General features: G+C 38.7%; 1 protein-coding gene across 3 annotated transcripts; it reads right to left on the bottom strand.

Annotated features, from left to right (window-relative positions):
* Nucleotides 1-1,111: 1,111 nt before the first annotated feature.
* Nucleotides 1,112-24,570, bottom strand: YTHDF3 (YTH N6-methyladenosine RNA binding protein F3). 3 transcript variants are annotated; one of them, XM_085052924.1, is made up of 5 exons: nucleotides 24,227-24,569; nucleotides 22,160-22,184; nucleotides 16,908-16,993; nucleotides 14,022-15,614; nucleotides 1,112-2,085 (listed from the first exon to the last, which is right to left on the bottom strand). In XM_085052924.1, exons 1-5 carry the CDS (start codon nucleotides 24,248-24,250, stop codon nucleotides 2,062-2,064), a joined length of 1,752 nt encoding a protein of 583 aa, XP_084909050.1. In that variant the 5' UTR covers nucleotides 24,251-24,569; the 3' UTR covers nucleotides 1,112-2,061. The 3 variants fall into 3 exon arrangements, with proteins under 3 accessions (XP_084909050.1, XP_084909052.1, XP_084909051.1); XM_085052926.1 differs by lacking the exon at nucleotides 24,227-24,569 and adding an exon at nucleotides 22,943-24,207; XM_085052925.1 differs by lacking the exon at nucleotides 22,160-22,184 and having other exon boundaries at nucleotides 16,908-17,018; nucleotides 24,227-24,570.
* Between the last annotated feature and the right edge of the window lie 563 nt (nucleotides 24,571-25,133).

Raw genomic sequence — 25,133 nt, 5'->3', positions numbered from 1 at the left:
GCTTTCTGGTAACTGGAAACTTCTGAGCATTTTCATAAGATACTTTTGTAATAAGGATGCAGAAACATGCTGATGTCTTGATGGATCACAGAAGAACTACGTTCTTTGGACTCATAACACTGACTTTTGCCACTTCAGCTGATCAATGACAGTTGGAACAAATTAGCCCACAGAGGGAAACAAATAGCTATGAAACCTGTTAGCAAGAAACAGACATGCATGGAAGTAGTAATTTTTGGGCTGGAGCCAAATTTTATAGGGATTGGGCTTGAAACCTTTGTCTCCTGGTCTCCTCTTACAATATGCACTTTGCTTATCCCTCCCTTATCCCACTTGTTATTTGTTACACATCTACATTCAAGTGACATTGCTTCTTTACTCCAAAATAACGGAGTAGCTTCCCTTTTGAGCTTCCAGAAAACTAGCAGTAAAAACAAGGATTTGTATCTGCTACTCTGCAGTCTCAAACCGTATTTAAAATAATAAGAAAGAAGTGTGCACTGAACTTCTTGTGTTTGCATTGCTGTAAGAGGGCAAAGGGCTTAAGAAGAGAGTAAACAAAAGTCAGCAAAACAGTCTGTATTCAAAACAAACCTTTGCTATTTAAGCTCTAGAACTTTGATTGCCAAAATCTGTAAATGAAGGACTTGAAACACAATATAAACATCTGTGTTGGACAGTAAGACATAAAACATGTTCAAATAATATGTGCTACTGCTATTTTAAGCTATAAGATATCTGACTTCTACACTGCTGTTCTAAAAAGAGAAAGCTATCCCTGGAGTTTGGTACAGGTTGTTCAGTAATCTGTACAGTCAATACACCCGCTTAACAGTTTTTCAATATTCTCTTCCAGCAGACAGAATGTGTTGCTATATAAACTGAAACAGAAGACACACTCGTTAGAGCCTAAAAACTAGTACAGAACTGGCCAGTTTAATATATGTTCTAAAATTCTTGTTGCATGGTTCTAACAAAAATCACCTTAACATGATTATGAATATGTCAACTCCATGGACCAAAGTATTTTCCTCAAAATATTTTCAAATAGGGGGAAAAACAGCTCGACGTTGGCACAATGAAACAAAAAAAATTTGAGAAACAGAGTATATGCTTGCTAAACAAGAATTATGTTTATTTAGCTAGTGAATCACCTAGAGGAGTAAATTTTCACTTTCATGATAGCAATCTGTCAGGCTTGCAAACACCCAGAAATAGGAATTAAAGATTATTTTAAATGTAGTTATAAAGGTCATAAAAAGTCTGATTTAGACTGAGGTACATTTACTCAAAACTGAGATTCATTGAGTGGTAGCAAACAAACAGTTCCTCAGACAAATGCACTTTTTTTCAGTATACATGTTACAGAAAAAAAAAATAAAGAAATGTGCATTAACTGGTGGTGTCCACCAAGCTGCATATTAATATTCTCTTACACCAAACAGTTTGAAACAAGGGAAATGTCATTCTATTATAATTTCATGTTACGATTCATTTGGCTAAACTGCAGCTTAAAGTTGCTTTGCCATATTAAAAGATTACTACAATAATTTTCACATGAACATTTAGACTTGAGTTTTACTCCAGGACTAAATATGGCATGATTTGCTTTTAATCTGTTGAATAGCTAAAAACTGACAATTAAAAAAACTACAACAAAGAAAAAATTAAGTTGAAGCAATGTGAATCTCACATCATTGAACCACTTCTAATGGTTAAATGTTAGTATTTAACAAATTCAAAGAGTTAATGAATCCTTGCATTCGTTCGGTCTCCTGTGCCTTAGCTAGGATGCATAAATACAAAAGACAGCAGATACTGGTAAAAGCTTCAGGACAGAAAGTGCTTGACGAAGGTACAGTTCTCAAGTGTGTTTGGTGAGAGAGTATAAGGGCAGATGCACTGATGAGAACCATTACAAGAAGAGTCAATTTCGTGTTAAAGTGTTCAAAGATGTCACCTTAAGCAGAAAAAAGCTTTAATAACGTCTTCTTAGACATATTAGGCATTTCCAGAGTCTACATCATTAGTGTTGTATTCTAGCAGGACATCTCCATATAGTTATTGTTTGTTTCTATTTCTCTCCTGAAAAAAAAACAAAAACAAAGAAGGACAATCATGTTAATACATACAGATCAACATAATCTACTTTTATTATAGCATTTTCATTGCTTGCAATTTAGCTAAATCAGGCAACATGTTTTCAAGGAAAAAGTTTCCATTATTTTCAGGAATATAAAATTATCTCATTTAAGTCAACTTCTTAAAGAGAAATACAGAAGTGTATGTCAAACTAAAAAGTAAACATGTTCCAAAACACTGCTATCAAAAACAGGACTTAAATTATCATTTTTAATTCCCTTACAGTAAAATATATTACACAAAGTGAAATGAGCAAGGAGACCAAGGGACCTACAAACAAGGCAAGATGCACCCTTAATCTTCTTCTTGTCCAAAAATGCTCTACTCTCAATCCATTATATCCCTGAAAAAATATGGTATTCACAGGTACCTCTTTCAAAACCCCATATAATAAAATGTTACAAAGTGCTTGAGATCAAAACGTAATGAAATTAGCCGGCCCAATATCATACTCCATACAAATGCTCAAATGGCAAAAAAAAAAAAAAACCACACTTTTAAGAAGGCCATCCATTCATTGTTTAGAAATTATTTTCAACAACAAAATGAAAAATCAGTGAAATAAGAATGGCTACAAAGAAACTTCACTTTAGTGTGAGCTGAGATGCAGTGAAGACCATATTAACCACACAGCCCTATCAGCACAGTGAGATGCCACATTTGGCATTTAGGGCTAAAACACTAATGGCACTGTAACTATCAGGGACTAATAAATTCATACTCTGTAGTACAAGTCTAAGAGAATAAGTGACATTTTCAGTGCTTTATCATCATTCTCCATTTTCTCTACTTTGTTCAAGATAAACATACACTAAAGCATTATGACTACCTCTAGGAAAAAAATAAAAACTGACCAACAAACTATATCTTGTTGCCTTCGTGATGCATCCTCTAGCCTGTAAAAAAACACTGTGGTCTGAGTGCAAAAAAACTAAGACTTTATCTTTCAATAGCATTTTCCATAACACCTTTCTTTATATGTACAGCTGAGCACATTATAGAAATGTCCAAAGACGTGCATGGAAGAGAGGTAGGTTCCCATACCCATTAAAAGATAATAAAAAACTAGAAAAATACCTCTCCATATTTTTATTATTATTGCATCATACAGTATATTATAAATGCAACAGTAACATAACAGGGAAAACAAAATAACCCAGGAGGCATTTGAACAATGATTTCAAAACCACTCTCTCCGATACCACATTGAAATTTTATTATGCTAGAAACTATTTAAGAAAATTGTAAATTAGCATAAAAACCCACACAGTTTCTCACAAAAAGACAGCATTGAAAGAATACGGTATATAACAGTTATACTGGTTATTAGTGGTGATCTAGTCCTCTCCAAGACAGATCTCCTTTACTTTACCAAAAAAAGTAAAGCTCAATCTTGGGTCACAATGAGCAGGTCATGGTCCCAGCAGCTGTGTATCTAAGACTGGACATTTGCTAGAGCAGAGCTTCTGTATATTTAAAGTGAGAACAATACTTGCACTATTTTGCCAGAAAAATGTTTTTCATAGTTCAAAATATATGACTAATATTTTCATAGTAAGATACTGTTTATAAAATATAAGATTGATAGCATCAGTCATTAATACAAGCTGATATCTTAACAATGCACTCTTGGCTGAAAACAGATGATGACTGGCCTCATGCCTCACTATGCATGTAAGGCATGCAAAAATAGCCTGCTCAGGCACATCTCAGATTATTCCTCTAATATTAGCCAACTTCAACTGTAAGAACTACACAAAGTATTGAAAAACACTCCCATAGTAGTAGGTAAAAGCCTATGAAACTGTAACGTTAAAATATTGGTATTTTATAATTAATAATTTTAAATACAACTTGTATACAACTTAAATCATCAGTTCCTGTTCATTTGCAAGTATTACATACGTCACCACTAACTCTGGCTATCTAGAAAGACTCTACATTTCAAATTACTGTACCATAAAATGACCAATGTTACGCTTTGTGAAGCCCTCAACTCAAAATACATTTAAGTTCATAAAAAAATTACAGAAAAAAAGGAATGATGTCCTGACTACCTGCTTCCACTTGATGAAATAAAGGTGTTGCAATTTTACATTCGCTTTGAATTCTACAGAGAAAAAAAGGCTTCAAAACATCAGCACACCTTTCCTGTACTCTCAAAATTACATATTCCTACATTTATATTTAAATACTTGAAGCAGACATACAAGCATGACATTTTTCAATGCAATTGAACAGTACTTTCTTCAAATACTGGTGTCAGTGGCATTTGGCACTCTGTACAGCAAACAGAAAGAAGACCTGATTTATTCAAAACACAGGCAGTGGTATTCTCCTCAAAAACAAACTAACCTCTCCCCAGCTCCAAGTCAGATCACACTCCTGGACCACTGTCTTTTCCTATCTCAAAAAGTCATTTTCCTTTTTTTTGGTGTTTTGAATTTGTTGGGTGTTTTTCTGTGGTTATAAACAAACTAACAGAAGACTTAATCTCCAGAAGGTTTCCACCACCAGAGCAGAAGTTTCCAACATAACCAACTGGATTCCACTACATTTCTCTTTCACCCAATTAATTTAATTTCTTATATTCAGATGAGCAAAACTTTTGTCACATCTCTTGCAATGCTCTCAGATGAAAACTTTCTCCTGTATACATATGTTCTCTGCCAAAGGCCAACTTTACTTCAGAACTCACCACAGTCAGGTTATCCAGCTTTAGGGAGAGTTTATGAACAGGATATGGAAATTAAGTGCCATTCAAATTAGGACAATGTGGGAACATATTGGTTGGCTAAAGGTACCTGTCAGCTGCAGACCATATGCTGAGCAGATTTCACACATGCAAATAACATTCTGCACAAACCAAGTAAAGGTGTATCTCAAAACTGCTTAGGCCTTAGAAATGTGCATCAATCTAGTACAAACAAAACTGTGAAATTAACTTGGTCTGAACTGTGAGGCTGACTTCCAAACTTTAGTTGTCTGAATTCAGAGTATTAGCTGAATGATCCCATGCTGAGAATTAGCTACAATGTAACTTACTCCCAGATAGAATTAAATCTCTGTGCTGACAAAATTTCAAAATTCAAAGCAACAAAAACATTTCCTCATCTAATTTGAGAGAAACTGAGATGCACACAACACTGACTTTGGGATTTCTTTGCCACAAAGAAGGCAAAGGAAAAAGCCCCAGAGTGGTCTAGATGTAAATGCAAATGTAGCCTAACAATAACAAGAAGCTACTACAGTTCTTGGCTGTATTTTTTTTCCAAGGTCCCACAAACTGAAGCTCAAGGTCAGGGAAGGCAGATCTGAAAGAATGACTTTGGCTGATTTTTACAGTAGTTTCAAGTACAAGCATTTCGAGGTGTCCATTTTGAAAGCTATTCAGGGTTGCGACCTTACACAGGCCAATTGCAGGGTTCCCACACACACTCACCTCCAGCACTATCCGCTATACCCACAAAAAAAAAAGAAAAAAAAAACCCAAACCCTAGAATTTTGCCAACTTTGCCTCTTACTGCAATGTTTAAAGCGTTCATGCCTGGAGCTGTCTGCTCTGCCCCTCTCCCATGAGGCAGCATTCTCACAACAGCTTCAGAAGTTGCTTTACTGCAAACTGTGATTTAATCTTCAACTTAAAAGCCCTGCTCATCTGCAATGTAAGCTAACATGTCAGACTGCATTCTGTGAAGCGAGGCGCAGGCACTCATCTGCTCTGCCAACTGTGCTGCGTGGGCAGAAACACCTGGCAGAGGCAGAGCAGGCAGCTGTAGAGGTGGTGAAAAGAAGCCACAGCAAAGTTCATGAAATCTGACTTACTAATGGCAGCAGCCATAATCTGCAATTTATTTTGCCCCAGTGTACCATTACAGCTAGGACAGCATAAACATTCACCTTAGTGCTTGAGAACCACAATGAAAAACAGATTACTAGAAACTAAAAAATGCAAGAAATTGTTTATTCCATTTTTATCACTACCTCTTAACATAAACTAGATTACTGAAACTTTAAAGTTGTGGAAAATAATGATCCTTTTTATCTTCTCACTATTAAATTCCCAGCTAAAGAGGGCACATCTCATCAACATGGAAATTACAACAGAAACAGGTAAATATATTTAAATACATTTCTCTGAGATGCACTTCTGGGCATTCTGGGAACAAGGGAGCGAAGGATCAGATGAGAACGGTCTCTAGAAGTCTTACAAGAACCTAGATAGTCCTACATGAACCTAAAAATTTTTCCTGTGTAGATGCCATCCACTCCCCAAACATTAATTTTCTTCTATTCCTTAAACCAACATGAAAACCACAAGGCACAAATTAAAAATCAAAGTTAACATATGAAGTCAAATAAGGTTTTACAATTTCAGAGTAGTTTCTTCTGTCAGTAAGCTTTATGAATTAATATTCATCTGAGACCCTGCTGCTGCAGATCAGTTGAACTACAAACAGTATAAATGTACTTATGTACTTGAGTATATAAGGTTCTCAAGTACATAAACATTAAGAAACTTTGCAAAAGGCAGAAGACCTAGACTTCTAATTTATTTTTTCTACTAGCTTTGATGGCATTTTACTTATTTCAGTCACTGAAACACACTTGTAAGTATATCTTCATACTTTAGGAAAAAATGTGAACAATTTACAGTAAAAAGGTAAATAAATTTAAATTTGAGCAAACACACGCACTGCTTGTGCAGAACATGGACAGACCATATTTATTATGGTAATGATAAAAGCAGTAAGAACTTAATCAGAATCTGAAATTCCACAGGGTGCAACCATTCAGAAGGCAGAAGGGGAGAAAATAACTCAACTACTCTGAAGACACCATATGATAACACACAACAAAGAACAGCTCTGCAGAAACCAAGCTTGAACTCCAGGAGCCAGAAAAGCCCTTCCAGTCTTGTTTTCCCAGGTGGATACTTTCCGTGATGGATCAGCCAATTCTAACTACAAGTAGCAAGTGTTTTGCTTCAGTGCTGTACATTATTATACACTGAAACATCAGACTTTAATTATCTACAAGACAGCCATTTCAGCAAGTTCATTAAGAAGGAGAAAAAAAAAAAAAAAAAAAAATCAAGTCTCCAGATCCTCATTATTGTTTGTTAACAATGCTCAGAGTGTAACATCGGCTTTTGAAGACTGACAAGACAGCTTCTTACTAAATCTATAGAAATTGCATTTAGTGATGATCTCTGTCCCACCAAAAGCAGCAGAAAGATGACTCTGACACCTGGGTTAGTTTCTCTCAGATGCCCATGGGCAACAAGAACATATTTAATTGCTCTGCTAAGAAATTCATGGTAGCCTTGGAAGGGAAATAACATTCACTGCAGGGCTTACAAAATACACTGAGGAAGAATTTCTCAGATTTTCTTTAAGCCTCACCACTCATACACTTTCAACAGGTGTAACCCAAATCTAATCTACCATGAGGAAAAATGAACTCACTTTATCTTGGTTTCCTATTTATATGAAAATACGTTTACATGGAAGTTTACATTTACTTTTTACAGCTGACTATAATCCCTAGGATACAGAAGCAAAAGAATAATTACTCATCAATATTAACTGCACTACCAAACCTCTGAAAAATTCACAAAGAACTGCACTCAAAAAGCTTATCGTAAGTTTTGCATTGTTTCATTTCAGCTAGATGAATATGAAGGTTTCAGCAAATCAGTTTTGATATCAAACAATAGTAGTTCAACTGAATCTACAAGAACAGCTTTAATAGACATGCAAGATCTGTATGTTTTGAAGTGCCATTTTTTCCAGCAAACCACTTCCAGAAATCTTCACTAAGTTTCTGCTAGCTAGCCCATCTGCCGTATGAATCAATGAAGCAAGGCTGTGAAGAGTCACATAGGCTGAGACTTCCTTGCAATATGCAGGCATATTTCTTCCCTGCAAACTGCAGGAAAAGCAGCACTGTTCTAGACAATTTGTTCTTAATAGAGCACTGAACTCTGGGGAGATAAAGCATTATGAATTTCAGCTATTTGTGTATACTTGAGATTCTGCATTTGCTCTGGAACAAGGGATTTAGAATTACTCCTTTGCTTTAAAAAATTACAACTTAAAAGACATAGCATTTAGGAAAGGTACAGCTGTCACAGATCCAGCTCAATGCATTTTGAAGTCTTGTCTTAAGTAGCTGCCTTGATATTTAAGAAGGTTAAAGTATTAGATTCCAAAAAATGACCGGTCTCTTAAGCATTTAAGCAAACGATTTGGTTGATATTCCTAGCTTTTCCAATAGGGGTCCCTATTTTACAGGAGAAATTGGTCTTTCGACTCCCACAGTAAGAGAAGTTGAATCCATTCTGTAAAAAGTATTTTGCAGGCTTGATTTTCAGGTAAGGATTTCAAACAAACAAACAAAAAACCCAGCCCCCCCAAAAAAAACCCAAACAAAAAACCAAAACAAAACCAAAAAATCCAAACAAAAAAACATTACAAGATCCATACAAGTGTTGCTATGAACGAAGACTGCCTGTGAGTTTAATTACTTTCCACCTCTTTTATTCAACAGTCCAATACTGCACTTTCCCTTTCCCTCTTGCATCATCACTGGAGAAATGCAGGTAACAAACATCACTGCTCAAACTCTTACATGGTCATTCTACAGGAGACCACATTATAACATCTATCACCATCCTCTAATGAATTCTAAACTCTGTCTTGGAACGGAAACAATTGACTCTACCAAATGCACAGAAAACAGGCACATTTGAAACCCCTGTGTCTGTAACATAAGAATTTGAAGGTCACTTTTAAGTATTTCCAAAAGACTAAAGATGCACAAGCAAATGAAGACATGGTAAATAAGCACACCATCATGGAAAGGAAATTCTGGATCAGTATGTCCAAAATTAGTCCAGCTTCAAATAATCATCTTCTCCCATGACCAGGGGTACATTTCATCTCATGACTATCAAGGGAGGGGGAAAAAAAGTGTCGCCTGTTTCTACTTTCTCAGTTTCAATTATGAAGATGACACTGTTGATAAACATGAAGTTCAAGGTAATTACAAAATAATGTCCCTTGAAATTTCATCAAAAGCATACAGGAAATGAACATGTTTCTCAGAAGATATTAATTACATAACCCTGTTTTAGATTGTTTCATGTTTATTACATGATCCTCTTTTAAATGTAAACACACAGTTTTAAAAGTTGTTTAGTACAAATATAATTTAACTGCATTAAAAATTTTTGTCAACTACCTATTTTCCTTAACTGAAAAATCTGTCAATGCATCTATATCTGATTTTGACATTATAACACTGTAATAGATGGTTAGGGGTTAAGAGGAGGAAGAAGCAGCTACAGTTTACTCTTAACGGATGTTTTCTCCCTTCGTGATATTTTTAAGTATCGAATCAAGCACAATGTCAGCAATGTCCTAGAAAGGAAAGAAGTTATACTGCTTAATACTGCAGCCTGATTATGACCCAATTATCAGAGAAACAAAAGTTACTTTGGTATCAGAATAAAGGGGGAAAAATTACTCCTTTTCAGAGTCAAGAAGTTCTAGCCATGTCAGCCTCCTATTACAAGATATGTACTACAACAGGAGGAAGCTAAAATTTTAAATGCTTATTTATCTGCCATTTAAAGGCTTCTTGAAAAGTAAAAAAAAAGTTGCAAATGCAAGTTAGATAAACACAAATATATACTAAATTCTTCTGTCTTACCTCATGAATAAAAATCAATTACTTTTATGGATGATTGTACTAAGAAAACCATCTAAAGCACTCTACAATTACATGAAACCATGATCTTTTACCCCACTGTATGCTACAAAAGTAGAATTCTCCACCAAAAAGCACCAAAAGAAGTCCTAGGATAAGAGGTAGTTGCAGGTTAATAAGTCACCAGCTGAGAGCAAGGAAGCTGTAATCTGCCAACAACTGCATTTTTAATCAGAGACATTTTATTTTCAACCACATACTTATTGAAGATCAGGTGTAAAGCTGATGTTACAGACATTTTTCTTAATTTTCAATACCTTTGATTTTCTAAAATATAATTATGTCATCTTAAAAGGCATATTTCAAGATTTCTGTTTCACTCATTTAGATTTTAAAGCTACAACTTTTTTGAAAAACAATAAAATGTCTTTTTAAGTAATATGCATGCAATAGGCATATTTACATCACAAAACAGCAGTTAAGTAAGGACAAATGGAATTCCAGATTATTTCAGTATGTATCTCATACTGACAAATCTCATGAAAAGCATCACTCATTTCTTTGATCATTTGGTAAAAGATCACAGCACTTGTATGTTTAAAACAGGACACTGGAACCTGAGCTGTAAGAGAAGGGAAGGGGAATGATTACTGCACAACCCCACTTGTAGATACCTTACCCACACTAGGGTCACATCAAACAGTGGTAGACACTAGAATTCTAATATTTGTGCTTAAAGAGACTGTTCATTGTCATTTTTAAGCAACTTTTATAAAATGGCAAAGTAACTGAAGTTTCATGTTAATCAGAGACTTGCACTTTCAGAAGTATACTGCCATATTTTAATAAAACATACTGCTAGGCTGTATTGGAAATGAATTATTGATTCCTCTGAGTTGTTAAGATTAAACTTTTACAACCAATTATTTTAAGATAAGTTAGCTGTAATGATGAACAGTTATAAAGTAAATTAAATCCCTAAATCATTTGCTTTTTACGATATTTAGATTGCTGTCTGTGTGAAAGTTTGTAACCACCTATGCAACAACAAAACATTAACTGAATTTCAAGGAACGTGGAAGTGACTACTGCTGCCTGATGCATTTAATATTTTATTAACAGTAATAAGGATATTTTTCATTACCAAAACACTGGAAACAAAGTGATTGCCACAGCTGCCAAACAAAATGAGCATGAACTTAATTTACAGTCCTACTGGCAGTAGAAAGTGCACTTATTTAAATACAGCTCCATGAAAGCCTAGCTAGCACTAGGTAATAAAGAATTACTCAATTAACCATAAACCAGAGCTTGCAATACTAATTGGTGCATTTACAAACTTGAATCACAAAACAGTTAACAACTGTATGTTTACAATTTAAGGACAGATTGATTGTACGCTGTGTGATAAAAGAAAAAACCCAAAGATTTAAAATCAACATTCAATCATAAGAGAATGCTAAAGATAAACTCTCAGTATTTGTCATTAGTTTAATATGGACTTCCTATATTTTAAGTTCATATTAATTTGCTTACAGCATACCTCAAATCCATCTACAAAGAGAAAACCTGATGACTAATCTACACAGTTCTAAAGCAATTTTTCCTAATTGGTCATAAAACCAATTTGTACAATGCTGTAAAAGAACCAATGGCCGCTATGCAAGTATTTTGACAAGTAAGTTACCTTTCCCAACACTATTGAGAGAAAACAATTTAGAGAGAAACAAAGTTCAGTACTTGAGTCATACAGACAGTGTATGTTTCTATGAAGATATTAATCAAATAGTAATGTTACTTTATTACTCAAATACCCATAATCACAGTTATTTTGTTCATACCTACTAAATGCTGAATTTAGTATTTTGAATTTTAAGTTTAGCATACATAGAAACACTTCAAATAATCTGCATTCTTCCTCTTCATTACATTTTGTGGCTTTCACCTACTACTGAGGGAACAAAACCACAAATAAAACAATCTTCCTGAGTTGCTAGGGCATGCCTGAATTATGACTTGTTTGCGAAGTTTTTTCAAAAGAGGAACTGCTTTTTAAGCAAACCAGTTATTTGTGGATTATCTTGAAACTTTAAAAATTTAGAAAACACTGAAGTAAGAAGGCTACAGAGGTACATTATAACCTTAGTCCTCCTGAAAGATTACAAAATCACAATGAATCACAGAATCAGAATATCTGGATTTGGAAAGGGCCCATGAGGATCACCAAAGCCCAACTCCTGGTTCTGCACAGGACAGGCCAAGAGTTGTACCATGTGCCTCAGAGTATTGACCAAACACATCTTGAACTCTACCAGGCTTGGAGATGGAACCACTTGCCTGGGGAGCTTGCTCCCGCACCCAGCCACCCTCTTATATCTGATCCACATCTTCCCTGATATAGCTTCAGGCCATTCCCTCTAAACCTGTCACTGGACACAAGACTGAAGAAATCAGTGCCTACACCTCCACTTCCCCTCACGAGGATGCTGAAGACCACAATGAGGTCTCCCCTCAGTCTCCTCCAGGCTGAACAAACCAAGTGTCCACAGCTTCTCCTCATATAGCTTCCCCTCCAGACCCTTCACCATCTTTGTGGTTCTTCTGGATGCTCTCTAACAGCTTTATGTCTTTCTTATATTGCAGCACTGAAAACAGCACACAGGACTCGAGGTGAGGCTTCACTAGCACAGGGTAGAGTGGGACAATCACCCCCCTTGACTGGCTGGTGATGCTGCACTTGATGAAGTTGTACCAAAGCATGAAAAAGTCAAAGTTTGCCCCTGACATTGAGTATTAGTTAAGAAAACAGTCCATCATCCCATCATCAAGATACCATGGAAGTAACAATACTAATTTAGGGTATAATCCATTTTCTTTTTAGAAAAAAAATTCAAAAGGCATTACACACCCAACTGGGATATTCATCTAGCCTCCCAACAATAGAAAACTTCCGACAATGGCAATTTATTGCAGAGTCGTGCAGTAGAACTACGAAATTGATTTTGGGTAAGCCCAACACTGTTCTACAGGAGATATAACGTGTGTTGAAGAATTAGGAAATACAAGGGGGGTGAAACTATCACAGTTCTAGAAACCTAAGAGAAATAAGCATTTCAGCTGCATTGCAGCCTCTTCAAGTGCTGGCTTCAAGTGAACAAATTCTCACCTTTGTATGTCTCAAGGCCCCTAGTTAGCATAAACCCTAGACTTTTGGGGTTCTTATTCAGTGAGTGGTGTGACATGAACAGAGATCATTAGCACCAAACCATGCTGATGGAAACTCCCATTTTTGAATATGTGCGTATCATCCAACTGGTAAAAATAGCTCCTGAAATGTCTCTAACAGTGAGACAAATCGTATTTACAGTTACTGTCAAGTCTGGAAAGAAAGTAAATACAGGAAAAGTAAAACTTGTGGCCAATGGTGAACACAAGTGTTATGATTAGGGAGAGTACACAAGACAAAGTAGACAAGTACTATAAAACAGCTTGAATTAAATGCATTTCCATTGTCTGGTTTCCTGAAATGCCTCCAAAACTAAAAGTTTCTCTACAGATTTGTTGCATTTACCCTTCCTTGCAGAAATGAACTACACATTTTTTTTAGGAAATGCATATCAGAAAGGTCAAAAAAATTGTTTTGACACTATACAAGTCCTCATTGTACCACTTCCGTGTTTTGCAATTGTACAAAAGATAAACTGCATCAAGGAGAAAACCTGCTTTTCACAGTAATCACACTGTTAACATTTCATTAAAGCAAAATTTGAATTGAAATGTTATGTTAAATAAAGTATGCAGCTTCTCTAATTTCTGGTCCTTTTTGTGACATCCAGACACTGTAAAAATCTAAGCAAGAAGACTTCAGTTATGGACAATACATTCAATTCAGTTTTCATTTGCATTGAAGAAGTAGAACATGTCAGATATCTGCTTATTCAGGCCTAACTTAGCATTGAGATTAAACCATGACTGAACTACCAAAGTTGTTACAAGAACTTAATGTTTTCATTAAGATCCAGTTATATCAAGTAGACACTTTGGGTAAAAAGTACCACTTTTTGATTCAACACTTGTAGACAGACATTCCAGATGAATAAAAAACAAGGTTTCCAAACACAGAAAAAAAAAAAAAAGGAGCTACTATAATGACATTGTTTCCTTACCCTACGCATGGCTTCCTCCTCCTCTTGACGCTTCTCATAATGTGCAAAGTCATCAAAGATTGAGGTGGTATGCTTGAAAGTAGCAATTATTTTAAGCACTTGCTTGGCTTTTTCTAGGGGTACCTCTTGAGTGTCCCTCGAATTGGTAACCGGTTTGTTGTCATTGTTTTCCAAGCGAATATGTCGCAGTTGGTTATTGGGAACGTCTTTGACAAAGATCCATTTGACATCAAACTTCCCCTTCCACTTATCCTGAGACCAGACACCAGCATATGCATTGTAGTCCACAACAGACTTCATCTCAGCCACTCCACAAAAGTGTCCACTGCCATTCACACTGAAGAGTAAATAGAGTGGGCCTTTTCCATTCAGGGACCGGTAAGCAGCATCCAAGCGCTTATTACCATGCTCAGTACTACACCAGATAGAGTACTTAATGGAGCGATGAATATCGTCCTCTGAATAACTTTTGATTATAAACACACGTCCATTCTTCAGATTCCAATCGAAGTCTTTGGGATTGTAGTTGTTTATGGCCTTTAGTTTCTCCAGCACTGGGTGCACTTCCACACCAGAAGGTGAGGAGCTGACAGATACAACACCTAAACCAAAGTTCTCACTACCAGCTCCATTGTTCTGGCTGAAGCCCACACCCCTATTACGAGGAGCTACCCAGCGGTTTTGCAGCTGTTGCTGCTGCAACTGGTGAGGCTGGGCCTGCTGCTGAGGTCCTTGTTGCTGCTGTGGTTGCTGTGGCTGAGGCTGCTGTTGAGGCAGTTGGCTTTGCACCAGTGGTGGTGGTTGAATTAATGGCTGAGGCTGCTGGATTATAGTCTGAGGAGGCAGTACTGGTTGAGCTGGGGGTGCTTTTACCACTGACCCTTTGTCATCCCAAGTTCCAATATTCATGTTGTGTTTTATAGGTGGTGGCGGTACAGCAGGGCCCCCTATGCCCACATTACCTTTAGGCTTGAGTTTCGGCTGAGGTTTAGCAGGTTTCCTTGCAATTGCAGCCCATGAGGTTGGTTTAGGTGCTGAACTGCTAACTGGGGGTACGCTGTTAGCTGCAATGCTTGTCATACCTGTACTGCTCAGAGCTGAACCTACAGTTTTTGTTACAGCAGCCGTCATATCTCCACCGATTTTCAGTCCAGTCATGCCTTGCTCAATGCTGCTAATCCCAGGCACCTTGCTCAGAGTATCACTGCCAAATCCAGCCTGTCCATCTGCTATGGCTCTCCCAAGAGAACTAGGCGGATAGCCATAGCTGCTGCTGTAAGCAGAGCTTTGCGTTGATTGTCCCTGAGATCCACTTGTCCCCCATGTAGAGAAGTCTGCATTCCCAGGAAAAAAATTAAATCCATGCTGCCCGAGAAATGGAGGGGTATTTCCTAATGCCCCAGGTTGACTAAATACACCATCAGGTATGTAATGGTGTTCACCATTGCTCATCTGTCCATAAGTTGTCAAATATGGCATTGGAGGGTCACCTGCAGTTGACCATGCTGCTTCACCTAAAGAGTATGGAAATCCAATGGATGGAGCATAATAGCTAGGCATATATGGGTCTGACATTGGTGGATAGCTGTTACTCTGCAAGAAAATACAATTTAAAAAAATCAGCAATATTGACAGTGATGCTCAGGGAAAAAAAAACAAAACCTATAATACAATCCAAAACATTTTTAAGGGTTATATGAATGTATTTGTAACTTCCAGCACTCCTCACAACATGAAAAATGAGTGAGGTATCTGTCAGATATGGCCGTTTTTTCAAGGGAACTTCTCAAAACACTAGAAGGCCCCATTTTTTCCTGGAACATTATCCTCACTTTTAGCTACTAAGCTAGGTTTAAAATGCCTCCATGCCAACAGTAACAAGAAAATAACAAGCTCCTCTAAAACAAGTCATAACTGTACCTTCATAACTAAAGAAAAATAGATGCAACTATGATTTAAAGTTGTGGTATTCTTAGCTTTGGTCAAATTTCTCACTTCTAATTGGAAACTCCAACAGAATATTACAGTGAAATGGATGCAAGGACACCTGTTTGTTTCAGGAATAACAACAAAAAAAAGGTAAAATATCCATGCTACCAAGAATGGGCATTAAATCAGTACTACACCAGATAAGACTCCTGGGAAATCACAGAATTTACTTCTTGAGACATTTGAAGGACTACACCTGCATGACTTCTGGTGTTGTTTCAGAGAAGAAATTGCACATTATCATGCTCTAGCTGATGTCTCCTTAATGTTGAATTATTGGGGAAAAAAAATGAAGGCAAGCAAAATTCTTAGACTTTTAATAATTTGCACTCTCTCTCAAGACCACTCCGACTTGCAAACTTAACATAACTCATACTAACTTTCAACTACAGAGGCAATTCACAGCTCTGAAAGTCAAATCATTAACTTCTTGGCAGAAGAGTTGTATCAAGCTGTAGTAATACTAAGCTTCCATCTATTATGCCATCAGCTGTGAGCTCCTTCTACAACCTTTAAAGGAAATCATGTCCAAGCAGTTAATATATTCTCAGAGCCAATAAAACTGTTGTTTTGGACTGCATTCAAAACTATGATTTTGTTGTAAATTTAAGGGTTTGGGGTTTGTGTTTTAGCTCAAGTTTCTTGTAACTGCATCTTTCTGAAGCTAGAGCACAAGAGCAAGAGACAAACAAAGCATGCTTTTTAACTGAAGCTTTTCCAGAATTCTTAAGAATACTTGATCTGCTTAAGAGACATGATGAGACAAAATATGATATTGAATTATATTTCAATGCATATTCAGGCAAGTCAGTAATGCTAAGAAATATCCAAAAATCAAGTCTGGAAGTCAGTTGAATGTCAAAGTTAACTTCAAGGTGGTAAAGAATGTTCACTTACCTGATTTGTCTGACTACTTAGATATGGCTCAAAATCATCATCATTTACTGCATCCTTTTGATGAATCGAACCGTTTTGTACTGAAACTAAAAATAAATCTGTATTAGAATACTCTCTGGAAAATCTGTGCTGCAATTTTAATCTAGGTAACACTTCTTAATCACCTGTACACTGAAATACATAGTATTGTTAAGCACCACTCCAATTTAAGTAAAATAGCTCATGCTACTGATCATGAGGATCAGATCTCAGGAGAAGTCTGCAAAGATGGCAGCTAGAACAGACTACTCCTGTCTATTCTTTCCTGAGATCCACAGACAAATGAAAACTACAGGCACACCTTATTTGCACAGGCAGTAAATCCAGCATTTCCGGAAGTACCAGACCAAGTGCAAACGTGCAGACCAACCCGATCTATAGACATATTCAATAGGTTCAGGGAAAGTTGCAACATGCAGCTTTCCTGCCAGAAGCAAAGGCAGTTACCCACCAAGACAACCATGAAGGGCACCACTATTCAGCTATTTAATCCTGTATTGCCTACATAATTGTACTGCATTACTGGCATATCTGAAGCTCTGAGGTGACAAAGCAAGACAGAAGAGCTCAAGTCCCAAAGGGCGATTACAAGCCTTTCCCAACACATATGCCACTATATGCTGGAATCTCTTCCTACCTGCTCTTCTTGGTCTCCTATTACCTTTCATTTCATCTAAGGCATTACACCTACCTGGAATTTTCCAGCTGCCCAAATTACTTGAAGTGTCTCTCTACCATCCCCCAGGCTACTATTCAAACAAAGCCACACTGCACAAATTTCTGCTAAGTTCCACTGTTTCCCAGGGTGCAAAGCAGAACAGGGACTTAAACCAGCCCTTGCAATTACACAACCTAAAGATGAAGATCTGTTCTCAAAAATAAATTACTGGTTATCCATGCAACTTTTTTTTTTTTTTTTTGCTTGGTTGTTATTTGTCAAATAGGTTGAGTGGGGTGGGGGGAAAAGGAAGATTCAGGATGATCAGTACGGTGCACTAAAAAAACCATGACTGCAGAAGCCACAACAGAACAGCAGATTTTCTGAAACTTAAAAAACTGAGTTAGGAGCCAACTCCATGGTTTCCCTCTTTTAGCTTCTGAAAAGTATATACAACATATAACTAAATATTCAACTTTGCTGAAATTAGTGTTTAAGAGTCAGGGTTTTTCGTGCTTCATTGGGAATAGGGAGGTTGCCACCCAAAATTCACATTGTGAGCCAAGTGGTGCTTGAATTTTTTTTTCACATTTGACTTTAATATCCCTAAAACAAAACTGCCTTCAGTGAATGAAACAATGAAACTAGCTGAAAGAAATTACAAAGGAATAGATAGAATCACAAGGAATAATCAAAATACTGGAAAATTTTATTAAACTCAGACAACCATAAAAAGAGGTAAAAATTCATAATTTAACACAGAAGTTTTTTTTCAAAGCAATTATCTGGGAAGAAATCAATTTGTGTTTTGAATACCTCCTTGAAGTTTTAAAAGAACACATGACACTTCAGTTATTACAAAGTTGCACACTGCATTTCTATACTAGCTACAGTCATATATGACCAGCAGTGCTGATCACAATGTAGTTTAGAACTGGATAGAACAATATTCCTAATTAAACACTACATTTAAATTAAACATAGGTGTTGGGGGTTCTTTACCCCCACAAATAAAGAGTTTCAGTTAAGGTCATGAATCACGCTGAATTTACACACAATGGTACATTCCTCTTTTAATTTGGTCCAGTTACACACAGGATGAGCCTCAAAACATTTTGTCTATACCATGACCACTGCCTAGACTTCCCCAAATAGTACAGACAGCACAACTCCCAAACACAGTTCTATTATAATGGAAAACATGGGCAGCAGCATACAAATTTCTTAAAAGCATGCAACCACAAGCAAAGGAATAAACAGCTGTATGTCAAGACTAGTATCCCATCAAAATTAATCTCGTCATACTGACATTGTATCTTCATAAAACATGCATCTGCTGTGTTTATTGTTCCACAGGTATCTAAAGGTCACTGAAGACAGAATTATTTTTGGTCTGACATTACAACATAAAATATTTTGTAAATGTAGTTTCTTTCTTATTCATTCTGTACTGAGATCTTAAGTCAGTGACACAAAATATTTCTACACTGACATTCTTCCTGGTGAAATATGTACATTTCCCAGTGAAACAGCATCACTGGAAGCATGTTTCTTTAGCTTTTCATTCTACCTTTATATAATGTGTTAATAGTGAAGAATGTAGCCCACACAGATATTTAACAAGAGCAAATGAATGCCTCATTCCCAAAATCTCATGTTAAGTGTTCCAACTGAACAGGGCAGTGATGAAGAATACTAATTGAAACTAATCTGCAGATACTAAAAATATCTGTATCAATACAATGTGAAAAGTACCGTATGTTTCTGCAAACACTGTGAAAACATACAATGTAATTAGATATTGGGAAGAAACAACTCATCAAATAGAGGAATCTAAAGTTAATGCTCTTTTAACTGCTACTACCCTTGGAATAACCACTCACTAAAAATGATGGCCAAAGGCACGAGAATAATTTTTTCGTTAGGAGTCATCGCACCTTAACATGAAGAATAAACACTAAAAGAAACATGAAACATTTCATTCTTATTTTAAACCTAATAATTACATTTAAGCCTTCTACAAAAAAAAGAAAAAATATTATACACACATAAGTGTCAGCACCTTCCTATGACAGATTTGATACAGTGGCACAATAAACAAAAGGGGGGAAAAAAGAAGTTCCAGGAATGCCTTGTTTCTCCACACCCCTATAAAACACAATTTGATTGATGTCAGCTCTGATGTTTCATGTCAACTGTACAGTAGTTGACAACTAGAATAAGAAAACTTTCTTGACAGCATGATTTACTCCTTCAAGTCTCTGAAATACCAACATGAATATCTGAGACAACAGCACAACAGATATAGTACTGTTCTACATACTGAAACTTCAGTCCCACAAGTTGTGGTTGAAGGAAACAGCACAGTACACCAATTTATAATTAATTACAATAATGCATCCAAGGCATTTTACCAGTGAATAAAAACAGCTACTTAACAATATCATTTTCAGGTCTAATATTTTTCATTTCAATATGAAATATGTATACACCCCTTATACTGCTCAGTCACATTTTCTCACACACTCTACTAGACATGTGGACAGCTTCTACCATCCTCTTTAACATTACTACTCTTATGCACAGAACCAACTTCAGATTAGTCTGTTAACTCAGTATCACATCTTCCCTCAAAGCTCCTTTAAGCTGAGACCTATCATGTCAACTGAAAGATTACTGTCTGCTAACATGTGGTCAGTAAGGACTGCTGACACTGACTTAATTCATCCTTTTGAAAAAGCCTCTAAACCAAAGCCAACTACTTGTGCTACATTGTGCTACCATGTTCAATCTCCTAGACCTTGAACCTAATGCTAAATCATAATTTAGTTACACTAAACAGACATTACACCAAATAATTTAACAGAACAGAGATTAATGGTTCTGATACACTATAGTTTTCATTTAAGTCATATTCTCACCAAGTAAATACATCATGAGTATTCATTATTTAAAAGGATGCACTCCATAAAAAAATCCAAGTTCAGAAATGCAAAAATCTCTTCCTTACATAGCAAACTGAGAGATGTGTTTTGATTCAAACATTCCACAGCAATGACAAATTATAGAACACAAAAATATGCTAACATAAATAAGCCAAAGTAAAGCTGACTAGTGCATTTTCACACACTGCAACATAGCACCCAAACAGAAATGCTTAATGCTTCCACTCCAATTCACATATATAGAGTACAGTCCAACAACTACCTGTGTGATTCTCTAACGGATGCATCTCATTAACCTCACTAGAACTGAGAAATGGTAATTCAAAGATTGTGAAGCCACAAACTACTTGCTACAATGAGTGTGACTTTTCTTCTCATTTAAAGGCAACATGGAAGGTATAACCACAAATTATTTCAAAAACATGAAGTAGTTAAAAAGTGCATTTTGGGGGAAAAAAAAAAGTAGAAGTACTAGAATATGAGAGAACAAGTATTTAAGAATGACCAAACTAAGAACGTCTGAGGAGGTAAACACAATCATTTTTCTCTGAATGCAAAGAATTAAAAAAGAACAGGCCAAATTGAGTGAGATCTGGCAATCGTGTGCCACCTCACAAGCAATATATGTAACAAGAGGCAGATAGTCTGCACGTAGACAGAATAATAGAATAAGTATGCTGTGGATAACATTAAATGACAGCTCACAGAGAACAATTAGATTAGTTCAGATAAAGAACGAAGGGGGGCAAAGAGTACCTGAGCAAAAAAACCTAAAAACATTTCTTATCTGCCTAAGTATAATAAGCATATTAACACACAGAGGTAGCTGTGTGCATGCTATTCTATAGCTCAGTTTGCTGAGCAGCTAAGAATTAAATGGGCACAAGTGTACTGTTTAGGCAGAAAGACATTCCAAATAGAGTATTAGCAAGGAAACAAATTCCAGACAAAATACTGCAAGATATAATCTGAAATGCTGTTTACAGCTGACTTGCCAAGAATTTTAGAGAGAAGAATATTAAGTAGTTACTAGTTCCTTGTTCCTGTGGGAAAGAAATCCCACTGAGTATGGTATTTAAAAACTGAGATGTTAACAGAAACATGAAAAAAGCAGAAGGCCTACAAACACTGACAGAAGATTCTATACTGGTGCTAAAATGAAGCAAGATCACAAAAATTCTGAGAATAAGGAAGGTGATGTTTTCTGCTCACAGATATGAGTAACTAGTCACATGATTGCTGTCTAGCAAACTAAGGAAACTGTTCAAAAGATTATTCCTGATGATTCTACCCACTACACAGAAAGGCCCAAGGTGTACTATTAAAAAGAGATTACACAAATGTATCACAAAGGCAGCTAAAAAGAAGTAACTACTTAACTGTCTGACTTCTGACATTAATCTTTTGCAAAATAAAACATTGTAAACTGACGTACTGCTGTGCCACAACAAAAATGCTGCAAAGTAACATTTTTGCACACAATTTCCTGTCATCCTGCTCCAAAATAAAAGACATCCTATAGCTACAACCTCTTCTCATGACTGTCAGACGTTATCCTCCATAAAAACAATATTACAGATCTATACAGAAATACAAGGTTATTAACTTACCTTTATTTCCCTGTCCTTTAGGTCTCTGTATATAGGAAAGTGGGGGGGAGGGGGGAAAGCAAAACAAGTTCAGTTAGAATCCTCCAACATTCACTTCAGTGTAATTCTATTTATTTGCCAATTCTGCCCTTTTCAACTTAAATATCACTTTAAAATATTACTAAAGGCATGCTATCATAAAGATGTTGTGACATTACTTAAAATACCATTACAAAATACTACAAAACCAAAACCTAATAGAATTTCAACATAAAACATTGAAATCATCTAGGATTTAACAGCATGTGAAGTTTAAATGCTGCTGAAAAGCTGAACAAGTGAATTTTGATTGCCCTAGGTCTGAAAAAACATAATAAACAAAAAAAAAACACATGGAGTTTAAAAATTTAGTGGTTTAAGATCACTGCCAATACTCAAATTTCATTATGATATGTCATCTTTTAAATTGACAGACAGGCACTTATCAGAGAATAACATACAATGCCTTGCTTTTTAGTTATACAAAGGAATATACAGTGGTATCATAGACTGAACTTCAAGTTCTGTATTTCTCACCTAGGCAATTACATTGAGAAAATGATACAGTCTGTACGAAGCTTTTACACAAGGAAATAATTCCTTAAGGAGGATTTTTTTTTTTAGGATTAGACATTACAAAACACTGTTAATCTGTCATGCACTAAGAATCAATGTAACACTACAAGTTACAGAATCCTTAATTCCTCTATAGCAAGATAAAATAACTTAGAAAAACAAATGCTACTCCATGAAAATCTAATTCACCTTCTCATATACTTTCAACTAAGCAGGAGTGGGTCTCCAGGCTCCACATCTCTCTTAACAATTTTTAGTCCTGAAGAGCTCAGTATTCAGAGGTTTGAAAGTTTAGGCTCTAACCACCTCCATGTTACTTTCATGTGCATTTGTCTCAGTTACCATAACACTGTTCAGCACTGCTTCATCTAGAGGTGCACTGGTTAGTCACTGTCTTCTCCCAAAACGGGAAAAATCTCAGTAACCTTAAAAACCCAAACCACTTCATCTTTTGGGATGAATGTAATCCAGACACAAAGGCATGCAAAGACCAACAAGAGACACAGAACTAGAAAAAGCTGGGAAGAAACAGCCTTCATGAAAGACAGAACAATGAAAAGCTAAGAGATCATTGAGCTAGAAATAAATGCTTAAAGGAAACTGAAGAGCATGCACAGAGACAAAAGAAACAAAACATTAAAGGCCAGAGAGAAAATAAAAGGAGGCAAGAGACTGCAGGGCTAAAACTTTTGGGGACTGGCAGAAGCCCACGGAGGAAGCAGAGACCAAGACAGAATAGCTTCCAGGCAGAGAGAAAGACCAACAGAGGCCTAGCAAAGATAAAAAAAATAACAGATTCTAAGGTCCTTGAAGGACCAAGTTTAAAAAAAGTGCTGCACAACGCAAGGAGAAAAACTGGGAAGTGCTGGAAGACGCGGAGGCCGGGGGAAAAGGAGAAGGCCCGAAGGGAGAAAAGGTGGGCGAGGAGAGCGAAAGGCAGGAAGAGAAAGGATGCGGTAACGAGGAGCCTGGGGGAGTTTGGGGTGCGCAAAGGAGAGGAGAAGGCGCTGGGCGCCGCGGGGAGCCCGGCACTACGGTGCTCCCGGAGCGAAGAACGGGGAGCCCGGGGGGCCGGGCCGGGAAGGGCCGGCTCCCGGCTAGGTCACACACAAAGGGGGCCGCGGGCGGGGGCCGGGCCGGCAGCGCTCGGGGCTGAGCGGCGGCGGGCCCTGCGGGCGGGCGGGGAGGCGGAGCGGCTCCGGCGCGGATCAGCGGTTATAAATAGGGGCGGCCGGGCCGGGAAAGGGGCCCGCCATCCCGGCTCCGACGGACAGCCGCTCCCCATGGCGGCGGGCAGGGAAGGAAGGAGGGAGGGAAGGAAAGAGGAGGCCGCGAACCGCGCCGCCCCGGCGGCGAGGGAAGGTGCAGGTGGCCGCCCTGCCGCCGCCCTCCCCCGCCGGCGGCAACGACGGGCCCGGGAAGAGGGAAGGGGAGAGAGCGGGCGGCCGCCTCCCCCCGCCCCGCGGGCGGTACCTGGTCGACGCTGGTGGCTGACATTCTTCACGGGGAGCCGCGATCCCCTCGCTCCGCTCCGCCTGGGCCTCGAGTGATTCCGCACGCCGGGGCCGCTCGCTCGCCTCCGCCGCCTCCTCCCCGCCGCCGCCGCCGCCTGATTGTCGCCGCCGCCGCCTGGGCTCGCTGCCGCCGCCGATCGGGTTCCCGCTGGAAGGAGCCGGCCGGCCGGACGCAGCGCCGCTTCCCCCCCCTTGCTCTGGGCTCCGCTTCCCCACAATGGCGGACGAGGCTCCGGCTCCCACTTCCGCTCCGCGGCGCCCTGACCTTCCGCTCCCCCCTCCGCCGGCGTCGCCACTGACCTTTCCCTTCCCGTCCCCGCCTCCCGCGTGTCACGTGGGGCGGGAAGCGGCGCCGCGCGCGCGCACCCGTCCGCCGCCCGGGCGCGGGGGGGCGGGGCCTGCGGCGGCGGGCGCGAGTGCGCGTGCGCGCGGCGGGAGGCGGCGGGCGGCGGCGGGCGGAAGGAGCCGGTGCCGTTCCCGCCCCCGTGCGGCTCGGGAATGCCCGGGAAGGGGCCGATGGAAAACGTGGACCATTCTCTCCGCTCCACCGCGCCTGTGCCTGGGACCCGCTGGGGCGGAGCGGTGTGGCGAGGGCGGCGGGCAGCCGGCGGCCGGGCCGTGAGACGTCCGGCCTGGCTGTCCCGAGCGGCTGCTGCTGCCTGCGGAGGGCTCGGGCAGCCTTCCTGCGGCTGCTCCTGTCGCCCGTCCTCTCCTGGGTCACAGAATCATTGAATGGGTCGCTTTGGAAGGGACCGCAGTGGGGCATCTGGTCCAGCCGTCCTGCTTCAGCAGGGCCGTCCCAGAGCACACGGCACAGGAGTGTGGCCGGGCGATTCTGGAGAATCTTTAGGGAGGGCGGTCTGTTC

This window comes from Lichenostomus cassidix, chromosome 2 (genome assembly GCF_008360975.1).
Source record: "Lichenostomus cassidix isolate B80296 chromosome 2, HeHo_3.0, whole genome shotgun sequence".
NCBI classification, from domain to species: domain Eukaryota; kingdom Metazoa; phylum Chordata; class Aves; order Passeriformes; family Meliphagidae; genus Lichenostomus; species Lichenostomus cassidix.
The sequence above is the reverse complement of the archived record's forward strand: the minus strand, read 5'-3'. Positions and strand labels throughout refer to the sequence as shown.

Bases quoted from the DNA above. Each gene is read 5' to 3' on its own strand.
- YTHDF3 (XM_085052925.1), bottom strand. From the start codon at position 24,250: ATGTCAGCCACCAGCGTCGACCAG. The intron at 17,019-24,226 runs GTACCGCCCGCG...TTTTCCAGAGAG, and splicing joins CAGCCACCAGCGTCGACCAG to TATTCTAATACAGATTTATT. The intron at 2,086-14,021 runs GTAAGGAAACAA...TTTTTTTTTCAG, and splicing joins AGGAGGAAGCCATGCGTAGG to GAGAGAAATAGAAACAAACA.